The 27300-nt window shown below is 32.3% G+C and overlaps 1 protein-coding gene across 3 annotated transcripts; it reads right to left on the bottom strand.

Annotated features, from left to right (window-relative positions):
• Window positions 1-184: 184 nt before the first annotated feature.
• LOC127721315 (mothers against decapentaplegic homolog 4-like) lies at window positions 185-27300 on the bottom strand. 3 transcript variants are annotated; one of them, XM_052228049.1, is made up of 13 exons: window positions 27191-27300; window positions 25342-25610; window positions 24305-24479; window positions 21567-21596; window positions 20548-20619; window positions 18771-18914; window positions 12271-12384; window positions 11488-11559; window positions 8193-8249; window positions 6786-6969; window positions 6140-6308; window positions 5052-5190; window positions 185-3245 (listed from the first exon to the last, which is right to left on the bottom strand). In XM_052228049.1, exons 2-13 carry the CDS (start codon window positions 25576-25578, stop codon window positions 3022-3024), a joined length of 1617 nt encoding a protein of 538 aa, XP_052084009.1. In that variant the 5' UTR covers window positions 25579-25610; window positions 27191-27300; the 3' UTR covers window positions 185-3021. The 3 variants fall into 3 exon arrangements, with proteins under 3 accessions (XP_052084009.1, XP_052084010.1, XP_052084011.1); XM_052228050.1 differs by lacking the exon at window positions 27191-27300 and adding an exon at window positions 27062-27122; XM_052228051.1 differs by lacking the exons at window positions 12271-12384; window positions 27191-27300 and adding an exon at window positions 27062-27122.

The raw sequence follows: 27300 nt of genomic DNA, 5'->3' as shown, positions 1-27300 counted from the left end.
TTCTGTATATTTTTTGCATATTATTTTCTTTCTTTATATTTTAGCATCCCATTATTCTCTTTTCTTTTTTTGCCCTATTTTTCTCTATTCTTTATATTGTTTTGCCAATTATTCACCACTTTTTGACCATTATTCTCTATTTTGTAAACCCCATCCAGAGCCTTTTACATACATAACTAGAATCCAAGTTTTTCTGTTCTTTTATTATATTACATTTACACAATGTACAATGGTTTGTTTAACATCAAGTGTACAATACTGAGTTTTGATTTATCATTTTGGCAATGGATCTTATAACACTGTTTTTGAGATAACAAAATTTAAAATTCACACCGTAAAACAAAAAAGTAAAACATAATCTTAATGTTAATTTTGTTTACAATAGTTTCACTTAATGTCTGCAAGTAATGATTTATTCTAAAATGATCTGCTAAGGATCAGTAGCAGATACATAAGTAGAAAGTGGACCAAAAGAACAAATGGACAGTCTCATTGTCGTTAATACAACTTTCTTTAATTTTAACATGTAATGCTTTCTTTTCCCGATTGATCATTGTTTTTCAGCATGTTCGTTACTCTGATTCAAAATAAAAAGCTTTTATAAAGACTGTTATACATTAATAGTTTATACATCACATAATTAAAAGAGTGGGAAAAATTTAAGGTCATTGTCCTTGTTTTTGAGAGATAAGCCATAGAAAATTTGGCGGTAAACAATTCTCTCCAGATTTTTCATACAATGAACATTGGCAAGTTTATTCTTTCCAAAACTATGAAAAATAACATTGATTTAATAAGATTTTCAAAAATGTTTTTTTTAACTATTTGTAATAATTGTACAATTTTTAATGGCACCACCTGGCAAACGGCAAAATTTTCCTACATATCACATAAAAATCAATTGAGACGTACATTCTAACAATGTCTTAGTTATTTTCAAAGACAAAAATGGTATCAAAAAATTTGGTAATCTAAAAAATGAAAACAACATGTTATAAATTTCAGGTGTCAAAAGCGCTTTTCTGGATTTACCTTCCTCAGGAATGCTCAAAGCTAAATATTAAATAACTTTATGATTTAATCCATTTCATAATTTTTTAACAGTAGCAATTCTTTAAATCATTTCGAGGAGATAACTCTACAAAACATTCATGAATGTTGATTTGTTATAAGATGATAAATTTTCAATGCTATTTTCAAACATGGTTTAAATACAGAAAAAATCATTTGTTTTTCTATTCTGAACCTTGAAGTTTTTTTCTAATTTGGTTTTTGTTTTGAGATTGAGTTTCTTTATTTATGAATAACAAAATCAATACACTGTACTTACTATATAAGTTAAATCAGAAAAAAATCGTTTTGAAGTAATGTCTGAAAAATAAGCAGTGTATTTTGCAAGCTATAGATAAATGTTTCCTGTAAAAACACACTAATAAACATATAAATTTACACCAATCAATTTCAGAATTACTACCAACAGATCATATCTTTTTAGACAGCCTTTTAAAAATATATAAACAATATGTTTAACATACAAAATGCAACGCCTGGATCAGTCTTTCAATAAATACTCCATAGATTGACAAGTTACATGATCAACATAAAAACATGTAAAAATTATAAGATAACAATGATATATTTACAATGAATAAAAATCTCTAACAACATTTATGTACAATAACACTTATTAATTGTCATAAAAAATTTCAAAGATTTAACTAATCACATACATTAGCTTTGTCAAAATAACTTTGCTTTTCATCTCATGCTGTTTGGGGAAACTCTATAAAAGGTTAAATATGTGTGCAAAAAAAACTTCTTTTTTTCTTATTCATATTTTTGTAGGTAGTTTTGTCTTGTTGTTTCACAATTTTAAGTAGAGGTTAAAGGGTGAGTTTATCAATACTCCGTCTAAGAAGAACTGCAGGGAAAGTTCTCCAAATGATCTTTAATCATCTCAACAGTGGATTGTTGGATGGTTGGCTGTTTTAACGTCCAGTGACAAATTAAATGCATATTTATGATGATAGTTTGATAATGTGATATGAATATAATCCCAGCTTTGTACTAGATCAACACACTGAGTCGGACTTTTAATGTGCTAGTTAAGAAATTAACAGTGAGCAGGAAGACATGTTAATATACCCGCACACATAACACTGACTCCGAGCAGACCTGGCAGTCTTAGCTCTAACTCCTACATGAAAATGTCAAAGCATCTCTTGTTTTGTCTTTTAAATACACATGTGGAATTTATTTGGCTTATTTCAAGTTTTGTTCATTAGTATTGTTTTTTCTCAAAATGAAAAAAATTAAAGTCGAAACATGAAATGTTTATGTTGTGGTTTCATGCAACTGCTTAGATGTCTTGGCTAAATTTGACAAGCCTTTTATCAAGTTTTTGGTTTTCAATCCTCTTTAACTAACTTGATTAAATCACCGTCCAAATGATTGATTTGAGTGTCACCAATGAGTCTTGGTGTAGACCAAAAGGACAGCTGAATATATAATACTAAGTTTGGTGTGCTTGAATATATACATTTAATTGGGAGGTTTTTCTCACCCAAAGACTTTAGTAACCCCATTTAGTAAATACCTATTGCACAGCTTAAGTCTGAATAAAAAAAAATTGAAATCACATTAGACACAATTTGTTTATAATGAAATATACAAAAATGGTTCCCTCAACTTTGGAATGATATGTAAACATTCATAATATGGAAGTGAACACAATATTTGATTCAGTTATGCAAAATATCTTATTTTCTTTGGTATTTTAGCCAAACTATACACATATTTACTGCATTTTGCAAATCAATATGACAATCCTTTATCTAAGTGTTCATTAGTTAGTCTTACTTAGCTAAACATAATAGCACTATAGGTTTTTACCACAAAATAGCTACAAAAACAACATATTTACGGCACAGTTTGTAATGCCATTGCAACGAACATTTAAGTGATTTTTGAGTGTCCAACCTGATCAGATTTCTACTTCCAAGAAAATGTATCTTTCTAAATTCATCCTAAAAAGAATCCCCGGGGGCGGGGATCACTGAGAGGCATTGTCTGCAAAACCTCGTCCAATAGTTGCAGAGGTCGATGGAGTTGTACCTCTATCCAACATGGTGTCTCTTTAATGCTGTGTCTTGGATAGTCTGGGCCCCAGCCTTTCACAAAGCTCAACCTTAATATACACAACCTCCGTAAGTCATCAACACCTATCCCTGCAGCTGCACTTAAACCTGAAAGTACAAAATGTTTATATTTTAATGTGTTTACTATACCTGCACAGATGCATCTTCTTATTTACTCCTGGAAACTTAGAAGATGGCAGCTTACTTGATAATTGGGATTCCACTTCATAGAATATTGTGGTCTACCTCTTGCAAGACCACTGTAATTGTTAATGTATATCCAACTTTCATAGCTATTTTTATTGCTGAAAAACTATCTTATGTTTCTCGATTTTTCAAGTTCTCAAATTGCTATCTGAATGAGACATATCCAACATATACTTTTATTTATGATGATCAAATGAGATAGCAAGATTTGGATATATAAATTCATCAAAGGTACATATACCAGACTTATAATTTGGTACATAAGAGCTCAGCAATTCAAGCACTGTTCGTTTGCTTATTTTTCCCATGTGCACATTGTGATTTTATACATTCTTTCTTTTCCAGATTACCAATAGTCAGTCAGGGGTACTACTTATACAAGTTATTTTTATTTACTTCAAATAGTAAATAATAATATACTTATATAAATAAATTTGTTTTATTCATATTTTCTTATAAGGTTTGAATAGTCTCCCCTTAATTTTCACAAAAAATTTACTTGTATATTAAAGTAATTTTTTTTTACAATCCCTAAAATTCTCACGTTTTGGGATGTAAAAACATGCCTTAACAATTCTTCTCTGGTTAGCTCATAATTTTTTATTAGAGTTAAAAGTTTCATCTCATTAATTCAACAAAGAAACTAATTGCACAAAGATGTTTAAAAGTAATTGTGCAAGGCCTTCAAAAACTGCCCCTTGGAGGCTTGTAAATGAGCAGTGTTTTGAAGATAACAGACAAATGAGATTTTCATTGTCCATGAAATTACATTAAATGATTAGTAAAGACATCTGCAAAGGACAGACAATTAAAAATTCTATTAGAGCAAAGAAAGTCCTGAGAAATTCAAGAAAAGAAGAAAGTATGAATTTTTTACTTGTATAAGTAAAAACAGTGATATTGTTTGCTTCAAATTACATCCAAAATTTGGCTTTTTCCCCTAGAGAAAAATTCCCAATTACTAAAATAAATGGCTTAAAATTCCTCCCAATAAGTTTTACATTTTTCCCAAAAGTGATGGCATTGGTATTAATGAATGTAAATTTCATATTCATGTTATTATTTTGATATTATGAAAGCGCTTTTGAGATCCAGGTTTCTGATCAGAATCATCACGGTGTTTGTAACACATGTGGTTTTCAATGCATTAAGTACCATCATTGTTTCCGTCTCTTTCCCCTCCCCAAAAAGTACCTTTCAGGTTTAAAATGTCTGACAATAAAAAAATATGCGTGATAAAACTGTGCAAAAAAGACAGTAAAGTTTAGAAAAAAAATCGGAGATGTGTTTTAAAAAAAATAAACCAACTTCCCAATTTCAATAACAATTATGCATTTTTCCCCAAAAAAACAGTAGAGGTAGTTTTGAAAAAAGACAACAATATCACTGGAAATAATCTGAATGTCTAAGGGACATAACTAAGCCATTAAAATAATTTACCTATACAAGTAAATAAAATACACTTGTATAAGTATCTTAAAAATTTAATTATATAAGTATATTAATATTTACTTCTTCAAGCAAATAAAAATAACTTGTACAAGTAGTACCCCTGACTGATCGTAGAAATACACAAAATTTGGAATAAACATTTTTTTTTATTAACATTTACTTTTGAAAAATGTGAAAAATGCGGAATTTAGGACAAATGTATGGCAAATTTTACATGTTAAAATTCTAGTTCTCAATGTAATAATGTAAACATACCAACAGCTGGAGCAATGCCACCAACTGAAGCAGGTCCTGGAACATTTCCTGCCACAGCAGCAGCCTGTGCAGCAGCTGCCGCCTGGGCTGTTGCCGCTTGTTGTTGCATCTGTCTATGACACTGCCGAATATCAAATACCTACAAAAATTTTCAAATGTTACAATATATAAGTAGATGAGACAATTATCCAACAGAGTTCAAATGACGTGGATGATGGCAACTATAGGTCACAGTACAGCCATCAGCAATTAGCAAAAGGACAAAATGTTAGACAATTTAAACATGAAAGCTAACAGTTAATTCAAGGTACAAAACAATAAACAAAAAAATATGCTTTTTTTTTATGCACCTGTCCTAAGTCAGGAGCCTGTTGTTCAGTGGTTGTCGTTTGTTCGTGTGGTTTGTACGTGTTTCTTGTTTTTTATATATCGTTTAGACAGTTGGTTTTCCTGTTTGAATTGTTTACACTAGTCACTTTGGGGCCCTTTATAGCTTGCTGTTCGGTTTGAGCCAAGGCTCTGTGTTGAAGGTCGTACTATAATTGTTAACATTTTATACATTGTGACTTGGATGGAGAGTTGTCTCATTGGCATACCACATCTTCTTATTTATATTGACTGTTACTAATGTCCATAGCTCAATTACAGACTCTAGTCTAGTTTAGCTACGCTTGTCAGTTGAAAATGTCAGTTCATTTTTATTAAGAGGGGATGTGCTGACTCAAAAAGGTAAAGGGTAAGCATAGGAAACAAAAATTCCCACCACTGCAAAAGTTTTTAAATATTTATATATTTCAATGAGTATATCAAGTATTTCTCTTTTTAGAAATTCTAGTTTTTTGTCTTAAGTGCTAATTGCTCTCTTTCTCCAAAAGTATTTCTAAATTTTATTATATAAAATATATGTTGAGAGATATCTAATAAAATAACTAACCTGGATGAGAAAGCATCACAAATATTTCCAAATCGGTCTGGTAAAAATTAATCTTTTTTTCTATATACCAAGTATTAGATTTCGGTCAGTATGTTCACAGAGTATATTTATTCAGTCCATATTATCTTCCAATTTACAGTTAATTTATCATTACCTTTATATATGCACTGGGATATATTTTATGTACAGCATCGCCTGGTGCTCGGCCAGCCTCACGGTCCAGATAATAGCTCTGTACAAACACACTGTGATCACTGACACATCTGATCCATACATCTCCCTCACCACGATAATCCAACTGTACTCCTTTACCTATGTGTAATCTAAAATGCAAAATTCTATTCTGTTTAACTTGAATTATTTTGTTATCTTCCCAGGGGTTCAAAATAATATTTGTCCGTGGTCTGGAACTTGTCTTTTCTGGGAGGGAAAAGCCCTTATTTGTTTTGCCCATTATTCTCTATTCCTTATATTTCAGCACCCCATTATTCTCTATCCTATATTTTTTTCCGCTCATTTTTCTGGATTCTTTTTTTTTGCCCTTTATTCTGCACGTTTTGCCCATTATTCTTCATTCTGTAAACCCCACCCAGAACCTCATAGCTAATTAATTAGAAATTAATCTTGAGATCACACATGCATAATTTTTGCTGGAGTCTTTAGTTTATTGTCTAAATACATCTGCATAAAGTTATGTGTATACTTTAGGAGGCCTTTGTGATTCCTAAGTAACCAAGGACATAATACAATCAACATGAAAATCTTGTGTTTTAAAGTCAGATTTATGTACACTTTCTTACCGAGCCCGCTCGCTTGCTTCAGTCCTATGAACATTGGAGAGCTGTCCTAAACAGAATCTGTCTAAACTGGATGGATCAGTATATCCATCAACCTTTACTGTGGAATAACTGTATGGAACCTTAAATGTTTCCCCAACCTGCTGATCAAGTTCAAAATAAGTAATGGTGCACCAGAATTCAGGAGCTGAAATAAACGTAAAATTAATGTTGAAGGTTTGTAAACTCGGTTCATAATATGAAGCAGGTATTACCTGTGAAAAAGACATCATATGCTCTGTTTCTTATAAAAAAAAAATGATCTGCATAATTGGACAATTGTGAAAGTACTGACCGAGAACAATTTAGTGAGATTTGAATTGCAAATCTTTTCATTTTTCCACTGTAATGATGACTGCAAAAAGGATGAGCTAACATTGATGTAAACAAGGACACAAACTTATCAGACGGCAACAATATTCAAACTTGATCTGTAACTTGTCATGATAAAACATTACACCAATATATCAAATCAATATCTTCAAGCATAAAGAAAAAAAGTGTGGAAAACGGATTTGCCAGTCTGACAGATGGTCAGAGAGACGGACAGAGTGCAAACCTAAAGTCTCCTTTGACTTTGTCAGTAGGGGACTAATTAATAAGTTGATACACACATGTGCTCTTCATTTGTATCCAATAACTAGTTGAAAGTTGACAAAAATTCTTTTTGTGTGACACCACACTAACACTCATTAGAATATCATTGATTCTAAACTACCTGTTATCATTTTGTATTACCTCATCCTACAAATATCTTGTTCAAATTTCGGTGAAAAATTTGGCCAAATATGGCCCAATTTTACAGACTTCTTGACAACAGATTATGTTGGCCTACTATAATTGCTGTTTTAAATGACATAAGTAGTCGCCCTATATAACTATCATGGCTATTCCATTCAAGGTGCAAGCAATTTGAGGACAGTATCTGCGACTCTTTTCACAAAACATCTTACAAGTAAAAACACATGTAAGTCATGAACATTTTAGTATAACTAACGATCAATTTTAGTCATTACATTTTTTGTAAAAAGAGCCCTAGGTATCGCTATTTGCAGGAATACTTTATATGTTGTCCATCACGCTTAATCTGTGCATAGTAAATCACAGACCTATTTGTTAAGACAAAAAATTGGCAGCAGATACCATAGGACAATAAAAAAAGTTGAAGAGAAAGAGACAACACCACAGCAAAAAATGAAAAATGATAAAAAGACAAATAACAATCCATCAAATACTACATAGAAACTAAGACTGAGCAACACAAACCCCATCAATAACAGTGGTGCTCTCATGTGCTCTGGAAGGGTAAATAAATCCTGTTCCACATGATGCACTTGTAATGTAACACATATTAGTTGTTAATTTACTTACGAGGTTGGTTAGTTAATGGTGTAAGCATTTCTTGACTTTGTAAATGATTGTTGTTCCCTGAAACATGTGAAATAAAAAAAAGACAAATTTCAACATTTTTCAATGCTTGGAGACATTTTATCATGGTTCAAATGAAAGAATGTAACAAAAAATATTACATCAATTCTTCAATTTCTTGTTATCATTATCCATTCAAGGATTCAGCAAATGTTGCAATTAAGAAATAATTCATGCAAGCTATAGATTTGTTGGAAATTTTCACATGGCCTGGGCCGTTATATTCGAATTTTATCTCAGGCCTTAGCAAAGGATAAAATTAAAGAATATAACGGCCCAGGCCATGTGCATGTGAAAATGATAACAAATCTATGGCTTGCAAGAATTATTTCGATTCTAATTGGTCAAATTCGGTAATTTGAAAAACTGAAGCGAGGTAAGATTGCCATGTGTATGGCTGTTCTATTTTACCCTCTGTAAGATAAAAGCTACAAATTTCAAATAAATCTTAGGCTTGCATGAATTCATTCTTTAATAACCACTAAAAAAAATGTGTTCAATCCTCATAATTCTTAAACCAAATATTTTTTTAAGTTGGCTATTTACTGTCAAATCCAGTTGACATGTCGTAACTAAGGAGTGAGCAGCCATGTTGACTTGCTGAAATCCATGAATGTGTGAATGATGCAATAGAATAGAAAATGAAACACCTACCTCAAAACTCCATTTTAATGCGATATTATCAGAATTTAGAGCATACATGTTACAGAATAATCTTCAGCTTGAGAGTTTTCATTCGTATGACGTCATGTTTTGACGTTAATGTGCCAATATCATTCATGAAATTTTTACGGAATTTTATTTTATTTTGATTTCATACATCTTTTAAGATCTTACATGTCTTATGCATTAATTCTTTTTGTTATGCATTAGAATAGGAATAATGGTTCTGTAGTTTCTTTCTTTTTCAATTCAATTTGAACACAACGAAATCCACATAGAGTTTGCACATAGGTTACGATACATGTGGATTTACGTGGGAGGTAAATAGTAACAGCCATTAATATGTACATCTCTTGAGTCTGCGCTAAGTATAAATATTTTGAGAATTTTATCACGCTGATGTTAACAAAGCCAAAGAACCACGTCATAGTAGAATACTATTTTACACATAACACTATATATAGTTATAAACTGAATCTCATTGCAGCAAAAAAATAAAAGAAGATTCAATTTCCAGAAAGTGGTCTGCAACAGAACTTTTAATTTACAGAAAGTGTTCTGCAATAGATCATTCAATTTCCAGAAAGTGTTCTGCTACAGAACCATCTTCGCTAGCCAAGGGTTATGATCCACTTCCCTCCTCTCCACCCTTGGCAGATTGAGATAGAATTTCGGAGACACAAGGTAATGATTTTCATTGGTTGCAGTCGAAACTCGCTGCATCCAATCAAAAAGCGCCTATAACATGATCACGTGTAAATGTAGAAAGTGTATGTAAACAATTGCCACGTGCTTATTGTGCAACAAGTCTTTACATCCCTAAACATACGACTATATTTAGTGACAATTTGAATGTTTTTAATCAACTAATAGAAGTTCCTGTGTATGTTTCTTGCACAAATGCATGAATGTCAAAGTATATTTTCGTTTCCTGTTTTACCAAGGGTGTAGAATCTAGACGCTACCGTGTTTTTACCTCCAAATTGAAGAGTTCAAGTGCTACCATTGGTCAAGAATAATGTATTCGGAATGGGCGTGACTTTAATCTACCGATAGATGGCGCAACATTGTTATTACAAATGTTGGCTTAATCTGCCAAGGGTGGAGAGGAGGGAAGTGGATCGTAACCCCAGGGGTTCAAATTAACATTTGGTACTGGAAGGTCCAGGACCTTTGACTCTCCAAACTGAAAGGTCCACAACCTAAATTCCAGGTCCTACCTTTACTTAAAATATTTCATAACTCAGTTAGATACAAAATTAATGTGCTTTTAGTATGAGATTAGCTTATTTCATTGTCAGTTTCACGGTTTTTCACGATGAATGTAATTGTCTTGTATATAATTAATTCAAGTAATCTTTTTTTTTTTGGGTATTGGGGAGGGTGTCACTGTGGATGGGTGTGTTGTCTCAACGATTGATATTAAATTGCTAATTATGCCAAGATTATCTCTGGGCTCACACGTATTTCAGCTCGATTTTAAAAGTCCACTAGAGCTTATGCTCCTTTGCTTACATTCAGGTATCATATCTAGTTGTACTATTTGTGAAAATAAAGTAAGAAACTTCCAGCTATTTTAACAGGCCCTTCAAAATTTAAATTGAGAAAAATTACCCCTTGAAATTGCAGTAATATGTTTACACTTTAAAAACATCTACATGCATTATCAACATTTATCACTGATAAAGAAAATTTATACTGTCACATTGTATTGGATTTTGACATTAAAATTTGCCAAAAAGTAATTTTGAGTTTCTGTATAAAATATTTTCTGCCTTTTCTTTCTTTTCCATATATCTTTTGGTTTTCAATTCTAGTGTTTATATTTCATAACCATAGATGTATTTTGTCACCTGCCTGGATTTTTTTTTTATTTACTTTATCGCCAAAACCCGGAATTACCCTAATCCGCTTCCGGAATTGGACCCGATATTGTAATTGTCTTCATGGCATCCATTGTTTTTCAATGTTGTTTTTGTCAGGTCAGATACGATTTTACTTGGAATTTACACCTTACTTGAACTTACTTGTTGGCGATTTTCTGTATAAAGCTAGCGGTTGAACAAAATTAACATCGCTGTCATGAATAATAAAGATGATATAAGTTTTGAGATCGTTTATTTGGAGACTTTGGTAAAAAGGTTTTCAAAGTTATTTTTTTATTTTCTTTCAAGTCGAAGGTCCGTCGGGCGTAGCTAGTAACCAAGTCAAAAGTCCGATTGCAAAAGTGGAAGGTCGCGGACCTCGGACCACCGCTAATTTGAACCCCTGAACCCTTGGCTAGCGAAGATGCTACAGAACATTCAATTTCCAGAAAGTGTTCTACAACAGAACATTCAATTTCCAGAAAGTGTTCCACTACAGAACATTCAATCTGTAAAATAAATTGGTTGAACATAAAGAATATCAAGAAGGTAATACATGAAATACATGCCTTTAAATTCATGAGTTTAAAGTATATAGGAATAAATGGAGAATGTGTCCATTGGACACAGATTATGCCCCCTTTGCATATAACATTATAAAGGAACTAAACTCAAGAATTTAGGTACAGGTAGCAGTGTTACAGACTTACAGTACTGAGGTTCTAGGTTTTGTGTATAGGTGGCAGTGTTGTTCCCTGTCCATGTAGCACCTTCAGGAGCAGCTGCAAAAATAATATATCAATAATATTACCATGATTACAGAAACAATAAAAATGTAGGCATCTTGGTTGTTCTAATAATGCAGGCAGTTAAGGCTCTACTAGCGGCAACAAAAAATTTCATACATGGCCATTGTATTATAAAAGAATATACAAGCATATGGTTAACAGATTTTATCAGGCAGTTGCTGAGCAATGAATCAGAAAATGCATCAAAATGTGTAGCATGCTCATATTACAATTGTACAAAATTGTTACAAAATTTCAGGAACCTCTGATTTCTAGTTTATGAAAAATTACAAAAACAAATTTGTGGCTTGGACGATGAATTAATTTACAGCTTTGCCTTCAAAGTAAAATGGTCACTTGTCAAAACATCTTTGGAAAGTTTTAAACCTTTTTGTGATAATTTACAACTTTCAATTTTACATGAATTTTCAATTAATCACATTCCTTTGGAGAAAAATCCATTCAGAAGATTAGATTAATTTAGGTTCAATATTTCTAAAGAACAATATGTAAACTTTGATTGATTCATTTACTGATGCTTGCTAATGTCCAGTGGCAAATACTAGGAGTAGACATGGATGGATTGCCCATTGTGGACATTTGGAACAACATCAAAAAAGATAAACTTACCAACTGAAGTAAATCATGTGTCTAGACGTACAAATAACGTGACTAGATATAAAAATCAAGCAATGTATTACTTACTTCTAGGAAAAGGACTTAGGGCTGGTTGTGCCTGAGAAACATGAGGTATTTGGTTGCCGTAACAATCCAACGGTGACTGAGGAACACCATGGGCATGACTGATGGAACTGGCAGCTGTGATTGGATAAAAATTAATCATGTGACTGAACGTACATATCATGTGATACATTTACTAAAGTCAGCTGTGTTGAGGAGTTGAAAAAGAGATTAACATATAACTTTCAAATGTCATTCCAAAAAATATGACAAAATATTACGTGCAAAACTAACAACAGCAGTTAAAATTTGTAAGAAACAAAATTTTGAAATACCATTGAAAATTCTTTTTTTCTTCACAAACAAGACAGTGATTTCCATATGATTCTTGACATTTGGACATTTGACATCGTATTAAAAGCAGAATGGTAAAATTAACAAGGGGAGCTGCAAAAGGCAGATAGGTAATTCTTCCTCCTATAAAATAATCAATTTTACTGCAAGGTGTGTTGATCCTTCATTACATAAGGAAATTTCAGTGGTATTTCTTAACGGAGTATACTTATGTCAAACGTCAACCATATAACAATGTAATTTACTACAGCTAAACTTAAAACAATTCATTGCAAAAAATTATCAGTAAATTAATTGTGAAATTCAAATACACTGAATGAAAATCTTGACTAAATAAATTAAATTGAATAACACAGTTTATAAAGAGCATTTAAACATGCACGGAATTATATATCTTCTTACTGTTATATCTTTGGAATATTAAAATAAAATTTCTCTTTTGTTCATTTTATTTTCTAACATGCATGAAACAAATAGCTTAAATTCTTATTATGTTTTCCAAATTTCTACTTATAGTTTAAAACACATGGTTTTGAAATGTTACACTACAGCTCAGATTGATTTTTCGATTCCCGACAGACCCAAATTCAGTCAATGGTTAACCATGTTAACTGGGATCCTCCTATTCAGTCAGTAATACCCTTGCTAAAGTGGGGTGGCTGTTTGGCTGAGTGGGATGTATATAAACCAAGCCACATCCATTTAAAATGGGGATGTTAAATTTTTGCATCGTGTAGAAAAAGTGTCACACTTTCTCTTTCTTAAAGAACCCATGTTTAAATTTTTACCCAACATAACCTCATTTTCCAGTGGCAGTGCAAATTTCCCACCCTTGAATAGATTGCTGCCTTACTTTGCAGATCCCAACTTGTATTAATGATGTATTAATTCTAAATTTGTTCTCAAGGGCAGATCCAGTCATTTTTAAAAGGGGGTTCCAACCATAATTATGTCCCCATTTAAAAACATTAATTGTGTAAAAAAAGGGGGGTTCCAACTCCCTCCCTCCCCCCCTCCTTGGACCACCAATGGTTCTTGTCCTCAACTTGCACAAAATATTTGCCACTGGACATTTAGCAAACAACAATCAATAACTAATTTCAACAGTATATAATGGGAGTGAAAGGGGTAGTGAAACTTCTAGATCATACCAAATTTTGTTGACATGCCATGCTATTTCTTTTGACCTTCATAAAAAAACTAAAATATTATACTTAGAAAAATGACAACCTATAGAAGTCAATTTTTACACCAATCTAAGGTCTAACCACGGGCAGGTGGAATCGAAAAAATCCACATCAGCTGTAGTGTTATCAACATACTGTGGATTCATATATTTACGTGGATACTAATTTTCGCGGATGTTTGATACAGTGGTTTTCCCAAAGTCTTGCATACAAGCATAGAGAAAATTTGTACTTCATTTAAATTTAAATTTAAATTTGCAATTTACCTATACCCTCCTTATTCACGAAAATTGGTAGACAACAGTAATAATGAATCCACATTGTTATCCTGTTTTCTACCTGTCACTCTACTCTAAAAGCTGCCGAAAATTTTACCTATAATAAATAAGCAAGTAGCAACCTAGAAGAGGAGTAAAGTTTGGTAGAAAATCATCAAATTAAAATTCTGCACTGTTTGTCACAAGTCTGATGCCCTAGATCAATGTAGATTAGTAAAATTTGATTTTGAACAGTAAGGTTTTGCAAAACATTGTTTAGAAACAAAAGAAAAATGTCCGAATATTAGTCTTCAAGCCTTGAAGTTGGAAAAGGTTATGGTGGAAAGTACAGCATAAATTATATTTGAATATGCATTCATATCTGAAAGACACTGCAATCCTTTTCTGTCTGGAAAATGACTGCAATTTTTTAATTAGTCTAATGTTCAAAAAACATTTATAATCAGTTCAAAGAATTTTAAATCATTTTAATTTCAAATATTTTTCCCTTTTGTCTCTCATTTTAAAAGAATTAAGAAAAGGTTCACTCATGCAAAATTATGTAAAAATCAAACTGATTGAGTATAAAAAATTTTACTTCGCAATTGGTATTGTGAATGCATCAAACTCACTGAAATTTCAAAATATGTACATAAAAAAATATTCTTAGCATGTACTTTTACATGTTTTACTTTCACAATCTGAAACTTGTACAACGTACTTCAAAATCTATCTTAAATGGCTTTCATGCCTCCTGCTACTTAGCTTGTAATTGCATTTGAAATACCAGGGCTAACCCTACCAGGCGACCATACATTACAAAATCTAATCAAAGAAAACCATGCTAAAAATAAGGCCAGATGGGCATTTTGTCTACCTGTACATAAGACTTATTAGTGGTGCTCTAATTAAACCAAATGGAAGGTTAAATGAATTACGAAGTCGAAGAGCAATAAAAACAGACAATCCTGAAAAGTAGTGCCAAATAAATTATGCATTTTTAGTTTGATTTCAAGATTTAGAAAATGGAAAATTCTAAGTTTCTTAATAATAACACAAGGTGAACTGTTGACACAGAGATATGTCTCGCCTATCAGCATAAAATTCAGAAAAAGAAAATCTGATGGACAGCAAAATTGCTTATTAATTCAGTCACTGGACCATGATCTAGTGGGCAGGGACTGAAAATGGTCGACAAACTGAAATGTACAGACAGTAATGTAACTTTATAGAAAATATCGTTGTGTATTGTAAGTAGTTCCTTTCAATATAACTAAAGCAGAAAAACTTAACATTGAAAATTGCTAATTAATTCAAAGTCACTGGACCATGTCCTAGTGGGCAGGGCCTCAAAATAGTCGTCAAACTGATATGTACTGATAGTATTTCGACTTCATACAAAATATCATTGATCTATCACAAGTAGATCTTATCAAACATAAGCAGAAAACTTAACATTGAAAATCGTTAATTAAGTCAGTCACTGGACCATGTCCTAGGGGGCAGGGCCTCAAAATAGTCTTCAAACTGGTATGTACTGACAGTAATGCAACTTCCTACAATCTATCATTGAAATATCACAAGTAGATCCTATCAAACTAATTTAAGCAGAAAACTTAACATTGAAAATTGCTAATTAATTCAAAGTCACTGGACCATATCCTAGCCTCAAAATAGTTTTCAAACGGATATGTACTGATTGTAATGCAACTTTATATTAAATATTAATGATCTATCACAAGTAGTTCCTATTAAACTAACTGAAGCAGAAAACTTAACAATTGTTGACGCCAGAGCCAGAGCAGCAATCCCTAAGTCTCGCTACGGACAAATAGATGGACAAGGGTAAAACTTAATGCCCCCTCTGTGGCGGCAGGGGCATAAAAATTAAAGCAGACCGTCATTGGGAATTCTACTCATATTGATGTAAAAAGATTCATCAATGGTTGACCTCTTGTAACTCATTTAAATCTGTGTGTAGAAACTTTTTAATATCTTAACAACCTTAACAATTATTTATTCGGGTCAAATTAAATATTTACATCTGTAAATTAATTATTCCAGGAAAAAGGGTTAATTATTTACTGGTAGCTCATAACAACGTTGTTCAAAAGTTTAAACATGCAAATTTTCAGAAAGGTAACAATTTATAAAGCATTTCGTATCAAGGATCGAAATAAAATTCAACACAAAGCCATGCATATACCATCTGTACATGTATATAGAACACATCCCAATCACTATTTGTCACCTGTTTTGGATATTGTATTGTACCCATAAAATTTAATATCAAAAGAAAATAAAATTCTGACATCACAGGCAATAGGTACAGTAATTGTTGTATGGTAAAGTGTTGCAGAAACCCCTCACTATCTGCTATAGATTATAGACCAAATGTACCCTAGACACACAAAAACTGACACTTCTTTATCTAGTCCCTGAAAAGTAAATTTTAGTCAGACCTTCTAAAGTAAGAATCAGTACTGAGGAAACAAACAAGTAAATGCAGAATGTGTCCATGGGACATAGATGAAAGTCTTCACATTTAATCACAGGCCCAGCAGCCAAGGTTTGTAAAATTGCTTTCAGGCCTGTAAAATTCACCTCTACAGTCCAACAGAAGCTAACTAAAAATTTCAAAAAATTGAGCTGAGCGCCAGTAGATTTAAAAGTTTATCGTGAAGACTAAGATAATCCCACACTTGCATATAACATTATAAAGGGACATAAATCAAGAACGGTAAAATTGATGCTACCCAAATTGGAACTTGACCTGAGTTTTGTGGTTATAAGCATTGTGTATAAGTTTCATAACATTTGGTTGAGGCAAACTTAAGTTAGAGAACGGAAACGAAAAATTTAGCAATTTTTCCATTTTTAAAGGGGCTTAACTCTAGAACTGTACAAGTGATGCCACCCAAATTCAAGCTTGATCTGAGTTTTGTGGTGATAAGCATTGTGTATAAGTTTTATAACATTTGGTTGAGGCAAACTAAAGTTAGAGAACGGAAACCAATTTTGGGACAAACATAAGGATGGACATACAGATGGACAAGGGTCCCTCTGAATCGGTGAGGGTATAAAAATACTGTTGACACAGATTAATGTCTTGACTTTATGTAATTTTTATTATTATAGTGATATACATGTACTCATTATTTGTTAAGATGTATGGTAGATGACTTGAATTGCATTACAAAAGATCAGATTATAGAATAAATTAGGATGTGTAATACTGTATCATGTAAGACTGCTTCTATTCTGTAGTTTTTCAAAATGGCCCAACAAATATGAAAACGGACACCTGAAAAGCCCAAATCTTCAAATGCAATAAATAAATAAAAATAGTTGGATTTTGTTATCGAAAAAAAAAAAGGAAAATATATCCCCATGGACACAGATGATGCCCCCGCTTGCATTCAACATTTCAAAGGGACATAACTCAAAAACAATAAAAGTGACGCTACCCAAATTTGTATTAGATCTGAGTTTTGTGGTAATAAGTATTGTGTATAGGTTTCATAATGTTTGGTTGGGGCAAACTTAAGTAACAGAACGGAAACTAAAAATTTTGCAATTTTTCGATTTTATAAAGGGGCATAACTCGAGAATGGTTAAAGTGACGCCACCAAAATTCAATTTGATCTGTATTTTGTCATAATAAGCATTGTGCATAAGTTTCATAACATTTGGTAGAGGCAAATTTAAGTTAGAGAACGGAAACTAAAAGTTTTGTAATTTTTTCATTTATAAAGGGGCATAACTCTAGAACAGTCATAGTGACGCTACCAAAATCCAAACTTGATCTGTATTATGTGGTAATAAGCATTGTGTATAAGTTTCATAACATTTGGTAGAGGCAAACTTAAGTTAGAGAACGAAAACAGACGGACAAGGGTAAAACTTAATGCCCCCTCCGCTATGGCGGGGGCAATAAAAATCTGACACAAAATCATAAGCATCAATAAAAAGCTAAACAGAATTTGAACATACATGTATCTAAACTATTATAGAAATTCCCATACAAAAGGATATACAAATGTAGGCATACATACAATGTAGGTAAATATGCAAGCAAGCAAGACTATATGTATTATGAAGCAGACGTGCAGTTACATCACCATAGCAACTATATTCTATGCAAAATAAGCCATTAAATACAGTCTGTCAATATCAAGCTTTCACTTCTATTTTTATTCCTAGTCTGTTAAATAAAGTATTTTGCAAAAAAAAAGTTAAGTCCTTATCTCTGGAAATCTTATTTAATTTTCAGAATCTCTGAAAATAATATTGAAAAGTAAGAAATTTATGATCTGTATTTAATCACAATACATCTGCTGTTTACAGCTGCTTAAAATCTGTTTGATTTTGTTTAAATTGCTTTTATAAATATTCACAGAATTCAAGTACAAAATGTACTTATATGAGTAAGCTTCCTGAATTTACTCCTTCTGTTTTATTTTTCTGTCAGTTTATTCAATTTTCATTAATAAACATATGCATCAATTTTCAAATTAAAAGTATGATTTTACATGTTTTATATCATGCATATCTTTTTTATATTTTTTTCTTTTTATTTTATCTGTTAACTTTTTGTTATTTTACTTGAAAAATAAAATTGAACTTGACATACAAGTTTATGATTTGTAATTCCAAACTGATTTAAATCAGTGTACAGAAAAAGCTTGAATTTGACAGTCTGTAACACACACAGCCAAACATTAACCTGACTGGGGAGGAGGTGATGACAAGGGCTGTGGGGACATGGCATGGATAGGGTTCGGTCCAGCCTGCCCCGCCCCTGCCAACTGCTGTGTCTGGTGTAGCTGCTGGTGTTGAACTGTGCTCTGAGGGGTCGGTGACCCTTGACCTAGATAAACAACCAATTAAATAAATCACATCTCCTAAAAATAACCAATCATAATTGAATTTAACTGACGTCTACCAACATTTATTCATTCAGCTTTTAAAAATTAAATACACTCAAATATGCAGCACCATCAAAAACATAAATTAATCATGTTTAAACTTTATAGACTTGTTGCATTATAGGAAAACAATTAAATTTACATTAAAGGGATACCCAACACTTCGCGATTTAAATAGATTTGGCTCAGTGAATTTTCTTGAAATTTTGACACTTTATATAGTATATTCATTTTTACCTGTTGACGAAAATATTAACCACACAATCATGAAAATTTACAGGAATAATATAATTGGATATATAGCAGTTATACAAACAATAATTTTGATCATTGAGAAGCTTGATTTCTCTATACTAATAGTTTGTGATTAAAACGTTCAGCTAATTTTTAAATAGTTAACTCCCTTAGGGGTTCTGTTTTCCCTTAAATGATGGATTTAAACTGCATATGGACTATTCCTCAAAAAAAGTGTATGTGGATTTAGGGGGGGGGGGGGGGGTAGACATTTTTTTTAGAATCCACCACCAATCCATATTCTTTATCTTTATTTGTGACAGTATTATCTATGCTTCCATCCCTATAACCTACAGAAAAAAAATATCGTGTGGTGTCCAATCCTCCCATATACTTTTTCATAGAATTGTCCTAAGATTAATTGAAATATTTGTCATCTTTTAATTAATCAAGGTAAAATGTTTCAAATCAAGTTAAGCATCTGAAGGTCAAGGCTATTTAAAAAAAATCTATTTTGATCTTGTGTGTTTGAGGTAATTTCTTAGGCCTGTGAAATGCAAATGACATTTCTGTTAATATAAATGTTGTGAATCTGAGATACACATGGATTTTTGCAGGCTTTACATAGACAAGAAATTACCTATAAAAATATATCTTTCATAAGGCTTTTATTTTTTCTTAAATTGTAAGTATTTATTTTACAGGCATTTAAAATTTCAAAAGCACATTTTAAAGTCTATGATGATACTGCAAAATTTTCTAAATTTCAAAATAACAAAACTTAACATTACAAATCTTATTTACACAAAAGAAATTAAAAGCTGACAAATCATGCATGACTTTTAAAACACAGCATTTCATTGGTCAATACAAAAACCATTGATTTTAAATTAAATTTGATTGGCTAAACAACACATCTGCTCTTCATTCAAAAGTCAAACAATATAATACAATACAGCAATGGCTCTTTTACCCTTCGGAGCGCTGAAACATCTTATAGTGAACATTTTCTGTGCAATTGTCCAACTACTTTGTGAAATTTAGCAAGGGTCGATATTTTTCAAAGCAGGTGAGCTAAAAATGCAGATTATAAATTCAAAATATAAATATCATTTTTAAGTATTTTAAGACCTCTCCCACTTCCTTAATTATTATTATTCTTATTCTCAATTACAAAAACACACATTTTTCTGCATGTGGGTTTGAGGACTTTTAAATGTCACATATGATATATATGTGGAAGAAAATTGTGGTTTCTAGATCTGACTTTTAAATTTTTTTACCACATAATTAATATTTAAAAAAGACATCACATGACAGCATCAACCAATGACAACCTACCATGTTGACTACTTGCCCCTTCCATTCCAATATCACTTCCATATTCATCTTTCACCAGTCTGGTGGGTGGAGCTTAAAAGAATTTTCAAAAAAATAAATCAGCTGAATTTCTTGCATTGAGTAGAAATTCAAAATCATCGTCTATGGTAACGTTATTGAAGAAAAAAAGTTCTTCAATGAATTTTAAGAAAGTGGGATTGTCAAACAAAAACTAAAATAATATATATTTAAACACATCATTGTTTACTTCTTGCGATTAAGTTTCCTGTGGATATTTAAATTCAAATGGAGATCATTATATGAATTCTCAGGCTAACAAGAATATGTATCCACTTACTATCATTTTCCTTGTTCAGTGAACCATAAAATTTGGGGGAAAAAACTGTAATTTGGCATACTGTGGATTCATTATTATTTGTTGGATACCAATTTTCGTGGATTTCATGGCTACAGGTGAACCACGAATTTAAATATTCAAATAAGTTCAAATTTTCTATAGGTTTGTATGCAGACTTTTGTAAAACCACAAAATTAAATATCCATAAAAATACAATTTGTCCTTAATCCACGAAAATAAATGAATTCACAGTACATGTATGTTCAAAAGTTCAAATCATAGAGCACTAAGTTTCATGTTGATCTGACCAAAACTTCATGGTAAACTACTTTAACCTAAGAATGCACTGGATTCACACTATCAATTAACTGTGAAATTGTGGTCCTAACCGTAATTTGGCATAAACTTTTTAAGTTCATATCAGTAATTGCCTGGACTGCATATAAATGAACATGTGTATTATGTTTCAAGTTAATGTAACCACAACTTTAGTATGAACTACCTGATAATGGATGCACGAACAGAAACACAGACAAAAAAAATATAATGCCTGTCTACTATCATAGACGGGACATAAGAGTACAAATACAAGCTGTTAAGCTTACACAAACCCACCAAACGGTTACTGTATACTTAAGATATCATGTTAAGTTTCACTGTACACATTCATTGATGTATTTACCTGCATGCTGTATGGTTAATCCTGACAAATCTAAAAATAGAAAAAAATACAATAGTATAAGTTAAACATGTTAAAGAAGTAAAAAAAACAAAAAAACAGATAAAATACTGTAAATTCAGAAATTTTTGCAAAATATTGTTACGTGATAGGTTTCACAAAAATATAACATATCCAGAAAGATCATAAATGTTCTTTAACATAAAGGGAGAATGTGTCTATGGGCCACAGATGCCCCCGCTTATAAATATACATATCCAACTTCCACATACAGATGTAGGATTCACATGGTTAAGACCGTTTTGTGATTATAAGCATTGTGTATAAGTTTCATAACATTTGGTTGAGGCAAACTAAAGTTAGAGAACGGAAACGAAAAATTCAGCATTTCTTTTGTTTATAAAGGGGCATAACTCATGAACAGTAAATGTGACGCCACCCAATTTCGAACTTGATCTGTGTTTTGTGGTAATAAGCATTGTGTATAAGTTTTATAACATTTTGTTGAGGCAAACTCAAGTTAGAGAACGGAAAACAATTTTGGGGACGTAGTGACGGATGGGCGGATTTTCGCCTTTCAACCTGTCCAACAATGTCCAAGAGGGGTGGGCACCTGCTAACATGTTTAACCCTGCCACATTCTTTATGTGTTTGTCCCAAGTCAGGAGCCTGTAATTCAGTGGTTGTCGTTTGTTGCTGTATACATGGATTTTTCTAGCATTCCACAGGGTCCGGTATTCGGACCCATTCCCAATGGCAAAAACCCTACATTTTTCCCAATTTTGGGAACAAAATTCCCAAACGATCTCAAAATTTATTTTCATTTTTATTATTCATGACAGCGATGTCCATTCTTTTCAACTGCTAGCTTTATTCCGAAAATGGCCAACAAGTAATGTGTAAATCAGAGTAAAACATTTCTACATGTAACTGACGAAAAACAACATCGACAAACAATGGCTGACATAAACTGGAAATGTAGACAATTACAATACCGGATCAGATTCCGGGAGCGCACACGGCTAATTCCGGGTTGCCGATCAAAAACAATAAATAAATTTTAAAAAATCTAGGCAGATGACAAAGGACGGCTATGAAATATAAACACTAGAATTAAAAACCAATAGGTCTATGAAAAAGAAAGAAGAAACAGAAAATGTTTAATACCGAAACTCAAAATTTTTTTTTGTTCACAAATTTTCATGTCAAAATCCAATAATAAAATGTAACATTACTTTTCTTATTCACTAAAACATGTTGATATAAGTTGTTTTTATAATGCTAACAAATAACTACAGATCAATGAATTAATTTTTTCTTCTCAATTTTGAAGGGCCAGTCAAAATCTGGAAGAGCAAGTGAATTAAAAGAAGTGTTAGCCTGCTTGGCCAGTTAAAATACATCTTATTTCTATCCCTGAATTATTTATATTATATTAACCATATTAACTGTTGCTGTCTTTGAAGATAAAAAAAGGGGGAAAAGTTTTGTCACATGTGTGCTTTAAAAACTACAATATTTTAATGCTAGATAAACTTGAGTTCCTTATTGTTAAGTTGAGAAAAGAAAGAAAGAACAGAAAATAAAATTATAAACAACAAAAAAAGATAATTCTTAATGAACTTAACACACTAAAACTCGCATCTGGTATATTAGTAGTTTTCCCAATTTCATTGTAAATCACGTAAACAAATTCCCAAAACTGGCCAGGGTCCTTTTTCCCAAAATGCCCAGATAAACCCCTGGTATATCGTTCATTATTTTGTATATAAATCAGCCCGTTAGTTTTCTCGTTTGAATAGCTTTATATTTGTCATTTCAGGGCCTTTTACAGCTGACTATGTAGTATGGGCTTTGATCATTGTTGAAGGCTGTATAGTTTCTGTGTCATTTGGTCTCTTGTGGAGAGTTGTCTCATTGGCAATCATACCACATCTTCTTATTTTTATATACACAGTGGGAATTGATTTAACAATACTGTTGTATCATTTATTTTCGTTGGTACTAATTTTAAAGGATTGAGAAAAAAATATGTTTTCAAGTTTTTTGACAAAGTCTGCCATCAAGCCTATAGAAAATATGTACTTTGTTGCACATTTAACTTTGTGGTTCACATTTACCTGCTAAATCCACGGAAATTGGTATCCAAAGAATAACGATAAATCTACAGTACCTTTGAAATGAACAAAAATCTATGGTATTGATTGTTTTTACAAACTTTTATGAATTCGAGTGTGCTTACCACGGTGGACAAGTGGAAAAGGCAAAAGCTATCTGAACTGTAGTGTATTTTTCAATGAATCAACTTGTGTGTATACGTACTGTACCAATGCTTTAATATATGTAGTGAACAATCATTCATCATATAAAACCAATTGTTGGTCTCTAGTCAACATTTGTTTGTTTTGTTCTCCAAATTATGCCGGATTAATTTAGAGATTGTACAACACAATTACAAAGCCCCAATTCAAAAATGTGTTGTGCTACAAGAAATCCAATAATTAAATCTCATTGACCATGTTGACACCCTTCAAAAGCACAGCTGATTTTTAGTGGGGTTGTGCTGCTCAGCCTTTAGTTTTCTGTGTAGTGTTTTGTGGACGGTAAAATTAATATTCTTACGGCCATGGTGTTGTCTTTTTTCTTCAATGTATTTCTAGAACTGTGCTTTGAAAGGCAGCACATGCTAATTTTACTGTCAAAATCTCACAAAAAGTAGGTAATTTCGCCCTCATAATTACCTATTCCAGGGGAAACAACTCTCTCATAATGATAAGGATTAACACAGACGCTATCCTGCTTCAGGTCGAAAGCATACTGACAGTATTTGACATGCTTCAGTTCATTTTTATGCAAATCAGGCCATCGCCAAATACGAGCATAAATCACATGAGGAAAACCTTTTCTTCCTGCCACCTGTAAAAATACCAATAACAGTAATCATCAGTGGCAGATATAGGGGTCGTAGAGGCATACGACCGTCCCCCTTTTTGATCGCCCAACAAAATGGTTCTCACGCTTTATAAGATTATTTAGCTTAAAACCCTCAATGTATATATTCAATTTTCTGGAATTATGTGTGTACCCCTTTTTCAAAAATCTTGAATCCACCCCTGAAAAATAATCTTTTTCACACCAACTGTGGTCTTGTTATCCATAGTCTCTTGTGCATGAATTGTGTGACTGAGGGTTCAAGTCTTAACTACAAAAAGACTTTAAAAATTAGTATATGCTGATTTACTTATAGGCAGAATTTAAGCCTTTTTTACATTTTTCATTATAAAAGGAGATGTGGTCATATGTTTACAAGGCATCAACCCAAAGACAAAAAGATATAAGCCTTTTTGGCATCACTTTCACCTTTATGAAATATTTGGTGTATTATATTTTTTTGTTTTTTTAAGAGGTTATATGTTTTTTGTATTCACATCTTTTTTCCTTTGACTATGTTTGATTCACAATTTGTATCTTTCTTTGACTTCTGTACTGTCAATTCAGAAATTTTTGCGATATTTTTATTAATGCAAAGAGATAGGTGGGGTAAAAAATAAACCTCGCATTTAAATCTTAATAGCATTATTTGTATTTGAAATTTCCTAAAATTGCAATAATCAAACACACATTTGTCTCAATTTTTCAAGTCACATTAATACATTTTGTAATAAATGCCTGCAATAATTTTTTACCGTACTTACATGTAACTATCCCCTTGTCCTTGGTTGGGTTATCAATAAGAAATTTTTATGTGATGTATCATGTGTCTTTTCTTTTTGCATACCTGAAGTCGCCCATCTAATGTACGTTGGATCGTCACACATTTCGAAGGATGTGCGCCATTGGTTGTTATAGCCGTGATCAAACTGTCAAGTTCATCCCTTTTCTCTTTCAGTTTTTTCACCAAGCTTTCGATGGCCCGTTTGGCAAAGCTTTCACTTTCTCCTCCTTGCCTATGGCACATTAGGCTGTGAACAATACTTAAACAGGCATCGGCTGATGTTGGAGCCTGGGACCCCATGGTGGTAATGGGGTTTAACTATGTTCCTTAGTCTGAAAGTTACAGAAGAAAGTCAGAAGTTGTCATTTGTCTTATATTAAGGCCTGACAAAATAATGCATGCATTTCATGCTGCAAAAAATTAGGATAGGTACACAATGTAGGAAGGCAAATCATTTTTTTTTTATTTCTGACCTATTTTTAAACAGGGGAACATTTAGACTTCAATAATGCTTATAAATAAGGTTTGGCGCCAACTAGTTTAACCCTGCCTCATACTGTATGAACCTATCCGGGTATCCCAAAGTCAGGAGCCTGTAATTCAGTGGTTGTCATTTGTCACCGTATATCATATTTTTTTGTTCATTATTTTGTACATAAATCAGGCCGTTAGTTTTCTTGTTTGAATTGTTTTACATTTGTCATTTCTGGTCCTTTTATAGCTGACTATGCGGTATGGGTTTTACCCATTGTTGAAGGCCATACGGTGACCTACAGTTGTTAATTTCTGTGTCTTTTGGTCTCTTGTGGTGAGTTGTCTCATTGGCAATCATACCACATCTTCTTATTTTCATATTTATAAATGATAAATAAATAAGCTTTATTTAAAGTCAGATTATATAGTATTCAAACAAGGACATAACATAAGCTCTATTGAGCTTTTAACTGACATAAATGCTTGTTTAATTATGACCAAAAAAATCTAAAAGAAAGTGCAAAAAAAACTAACTTCAAGTTTATATTGCCCCTAAGCAAAATACACAAGTTCTAATGGAACCTATCAGAAAAATACCTTATATACAAGTTGATTCCTGTTTTTAAGTGTGTTTGTGTTCATAAATAATAAACTGGTCCCTTTGTCAGATACTATTTGTTTATCTGGATCTTCACAGGGGATATAGGCTCTTATTCCTTGTCAGTGTTTTAAATCTCCTGAGTCGTCAGGTGAAGGGGTTATAGGGAATATGAGCCCACGAGAAAACATATTCATGAGGACCTCTATAGTTACGGTTCCACAGCTAGTTCTTTAAATGAACAAGTTACACTGGAATAGCATAAGCATTGTGACATGGTGATATCTCATGAATGCAAAGTTGTTTACTATATAGGGTTTTTGTCTTATTGATTGGTTTTGCATGTACCAGAAAAATACAGACCTGTAAGTGTAAATAATGTTTATAAAATATTCTGATAATTCATATTTCTTTTCAATTATCCACTTGTTCCTCAAGTATTTTTTTTTAAAGTTTTTGTTCCATTGTATTCATCAATATTTATTTTAATTAATTTATTTTTCATACAATCCATTATTTATACTTTCAGTTTAAACTTTAATCCTCGGAGGCACAGAATAATTTCCAAATAACCTGTGCATCATATTTAGGCTATGTACATGCTTTATTTACACATGATCAAGTATGAACAAAGAACATAGGACTTAATACCAAAATAAAAAAACTAAAAAAATATGGCCTCGTATTATAATGTCCCCACTCCCAGCATACTATGTCATCGCCAGACAGACTGGTGCCAGCCTCTGGAAGCCATTAGCCGGCTCCATTTTACTTAATCAATGAAACTTCAGGTGTGGAAATTATCTCCTCATTAACATCACGTTATTATTGATTACTTACCCGATCAACGATCAATTGTTAAGTCATCATTTTTAATTCATGCTTAATTTATTTATTTTTTCATGGCGCGAGTAAAATCAAAATAAACCAATGCGTCTGCGCTGATGTCG

The sequence above is a fragment of the Mytilus californianus genome, unplaced genomic scaffold (assembly GCF_021869535.1).
Source record: "Mytilus californianus isolate M0D057914Y unplaced genomic scaffold, xbMytCali1.0.p SCAF_12, whole genome shotgun sequence".
Lineage (NCBI taxonomy): Eukaryota > Metazoa > Mollusca > Bivalvia > Mytilida > Mytilidae > Mytilus > Mytilus californianus.
The sequence above is the reverse complement of the archived record's forward strand: the minus strand, read 5'-3'. Positions and strand labels throughout refer to the sequence as shown.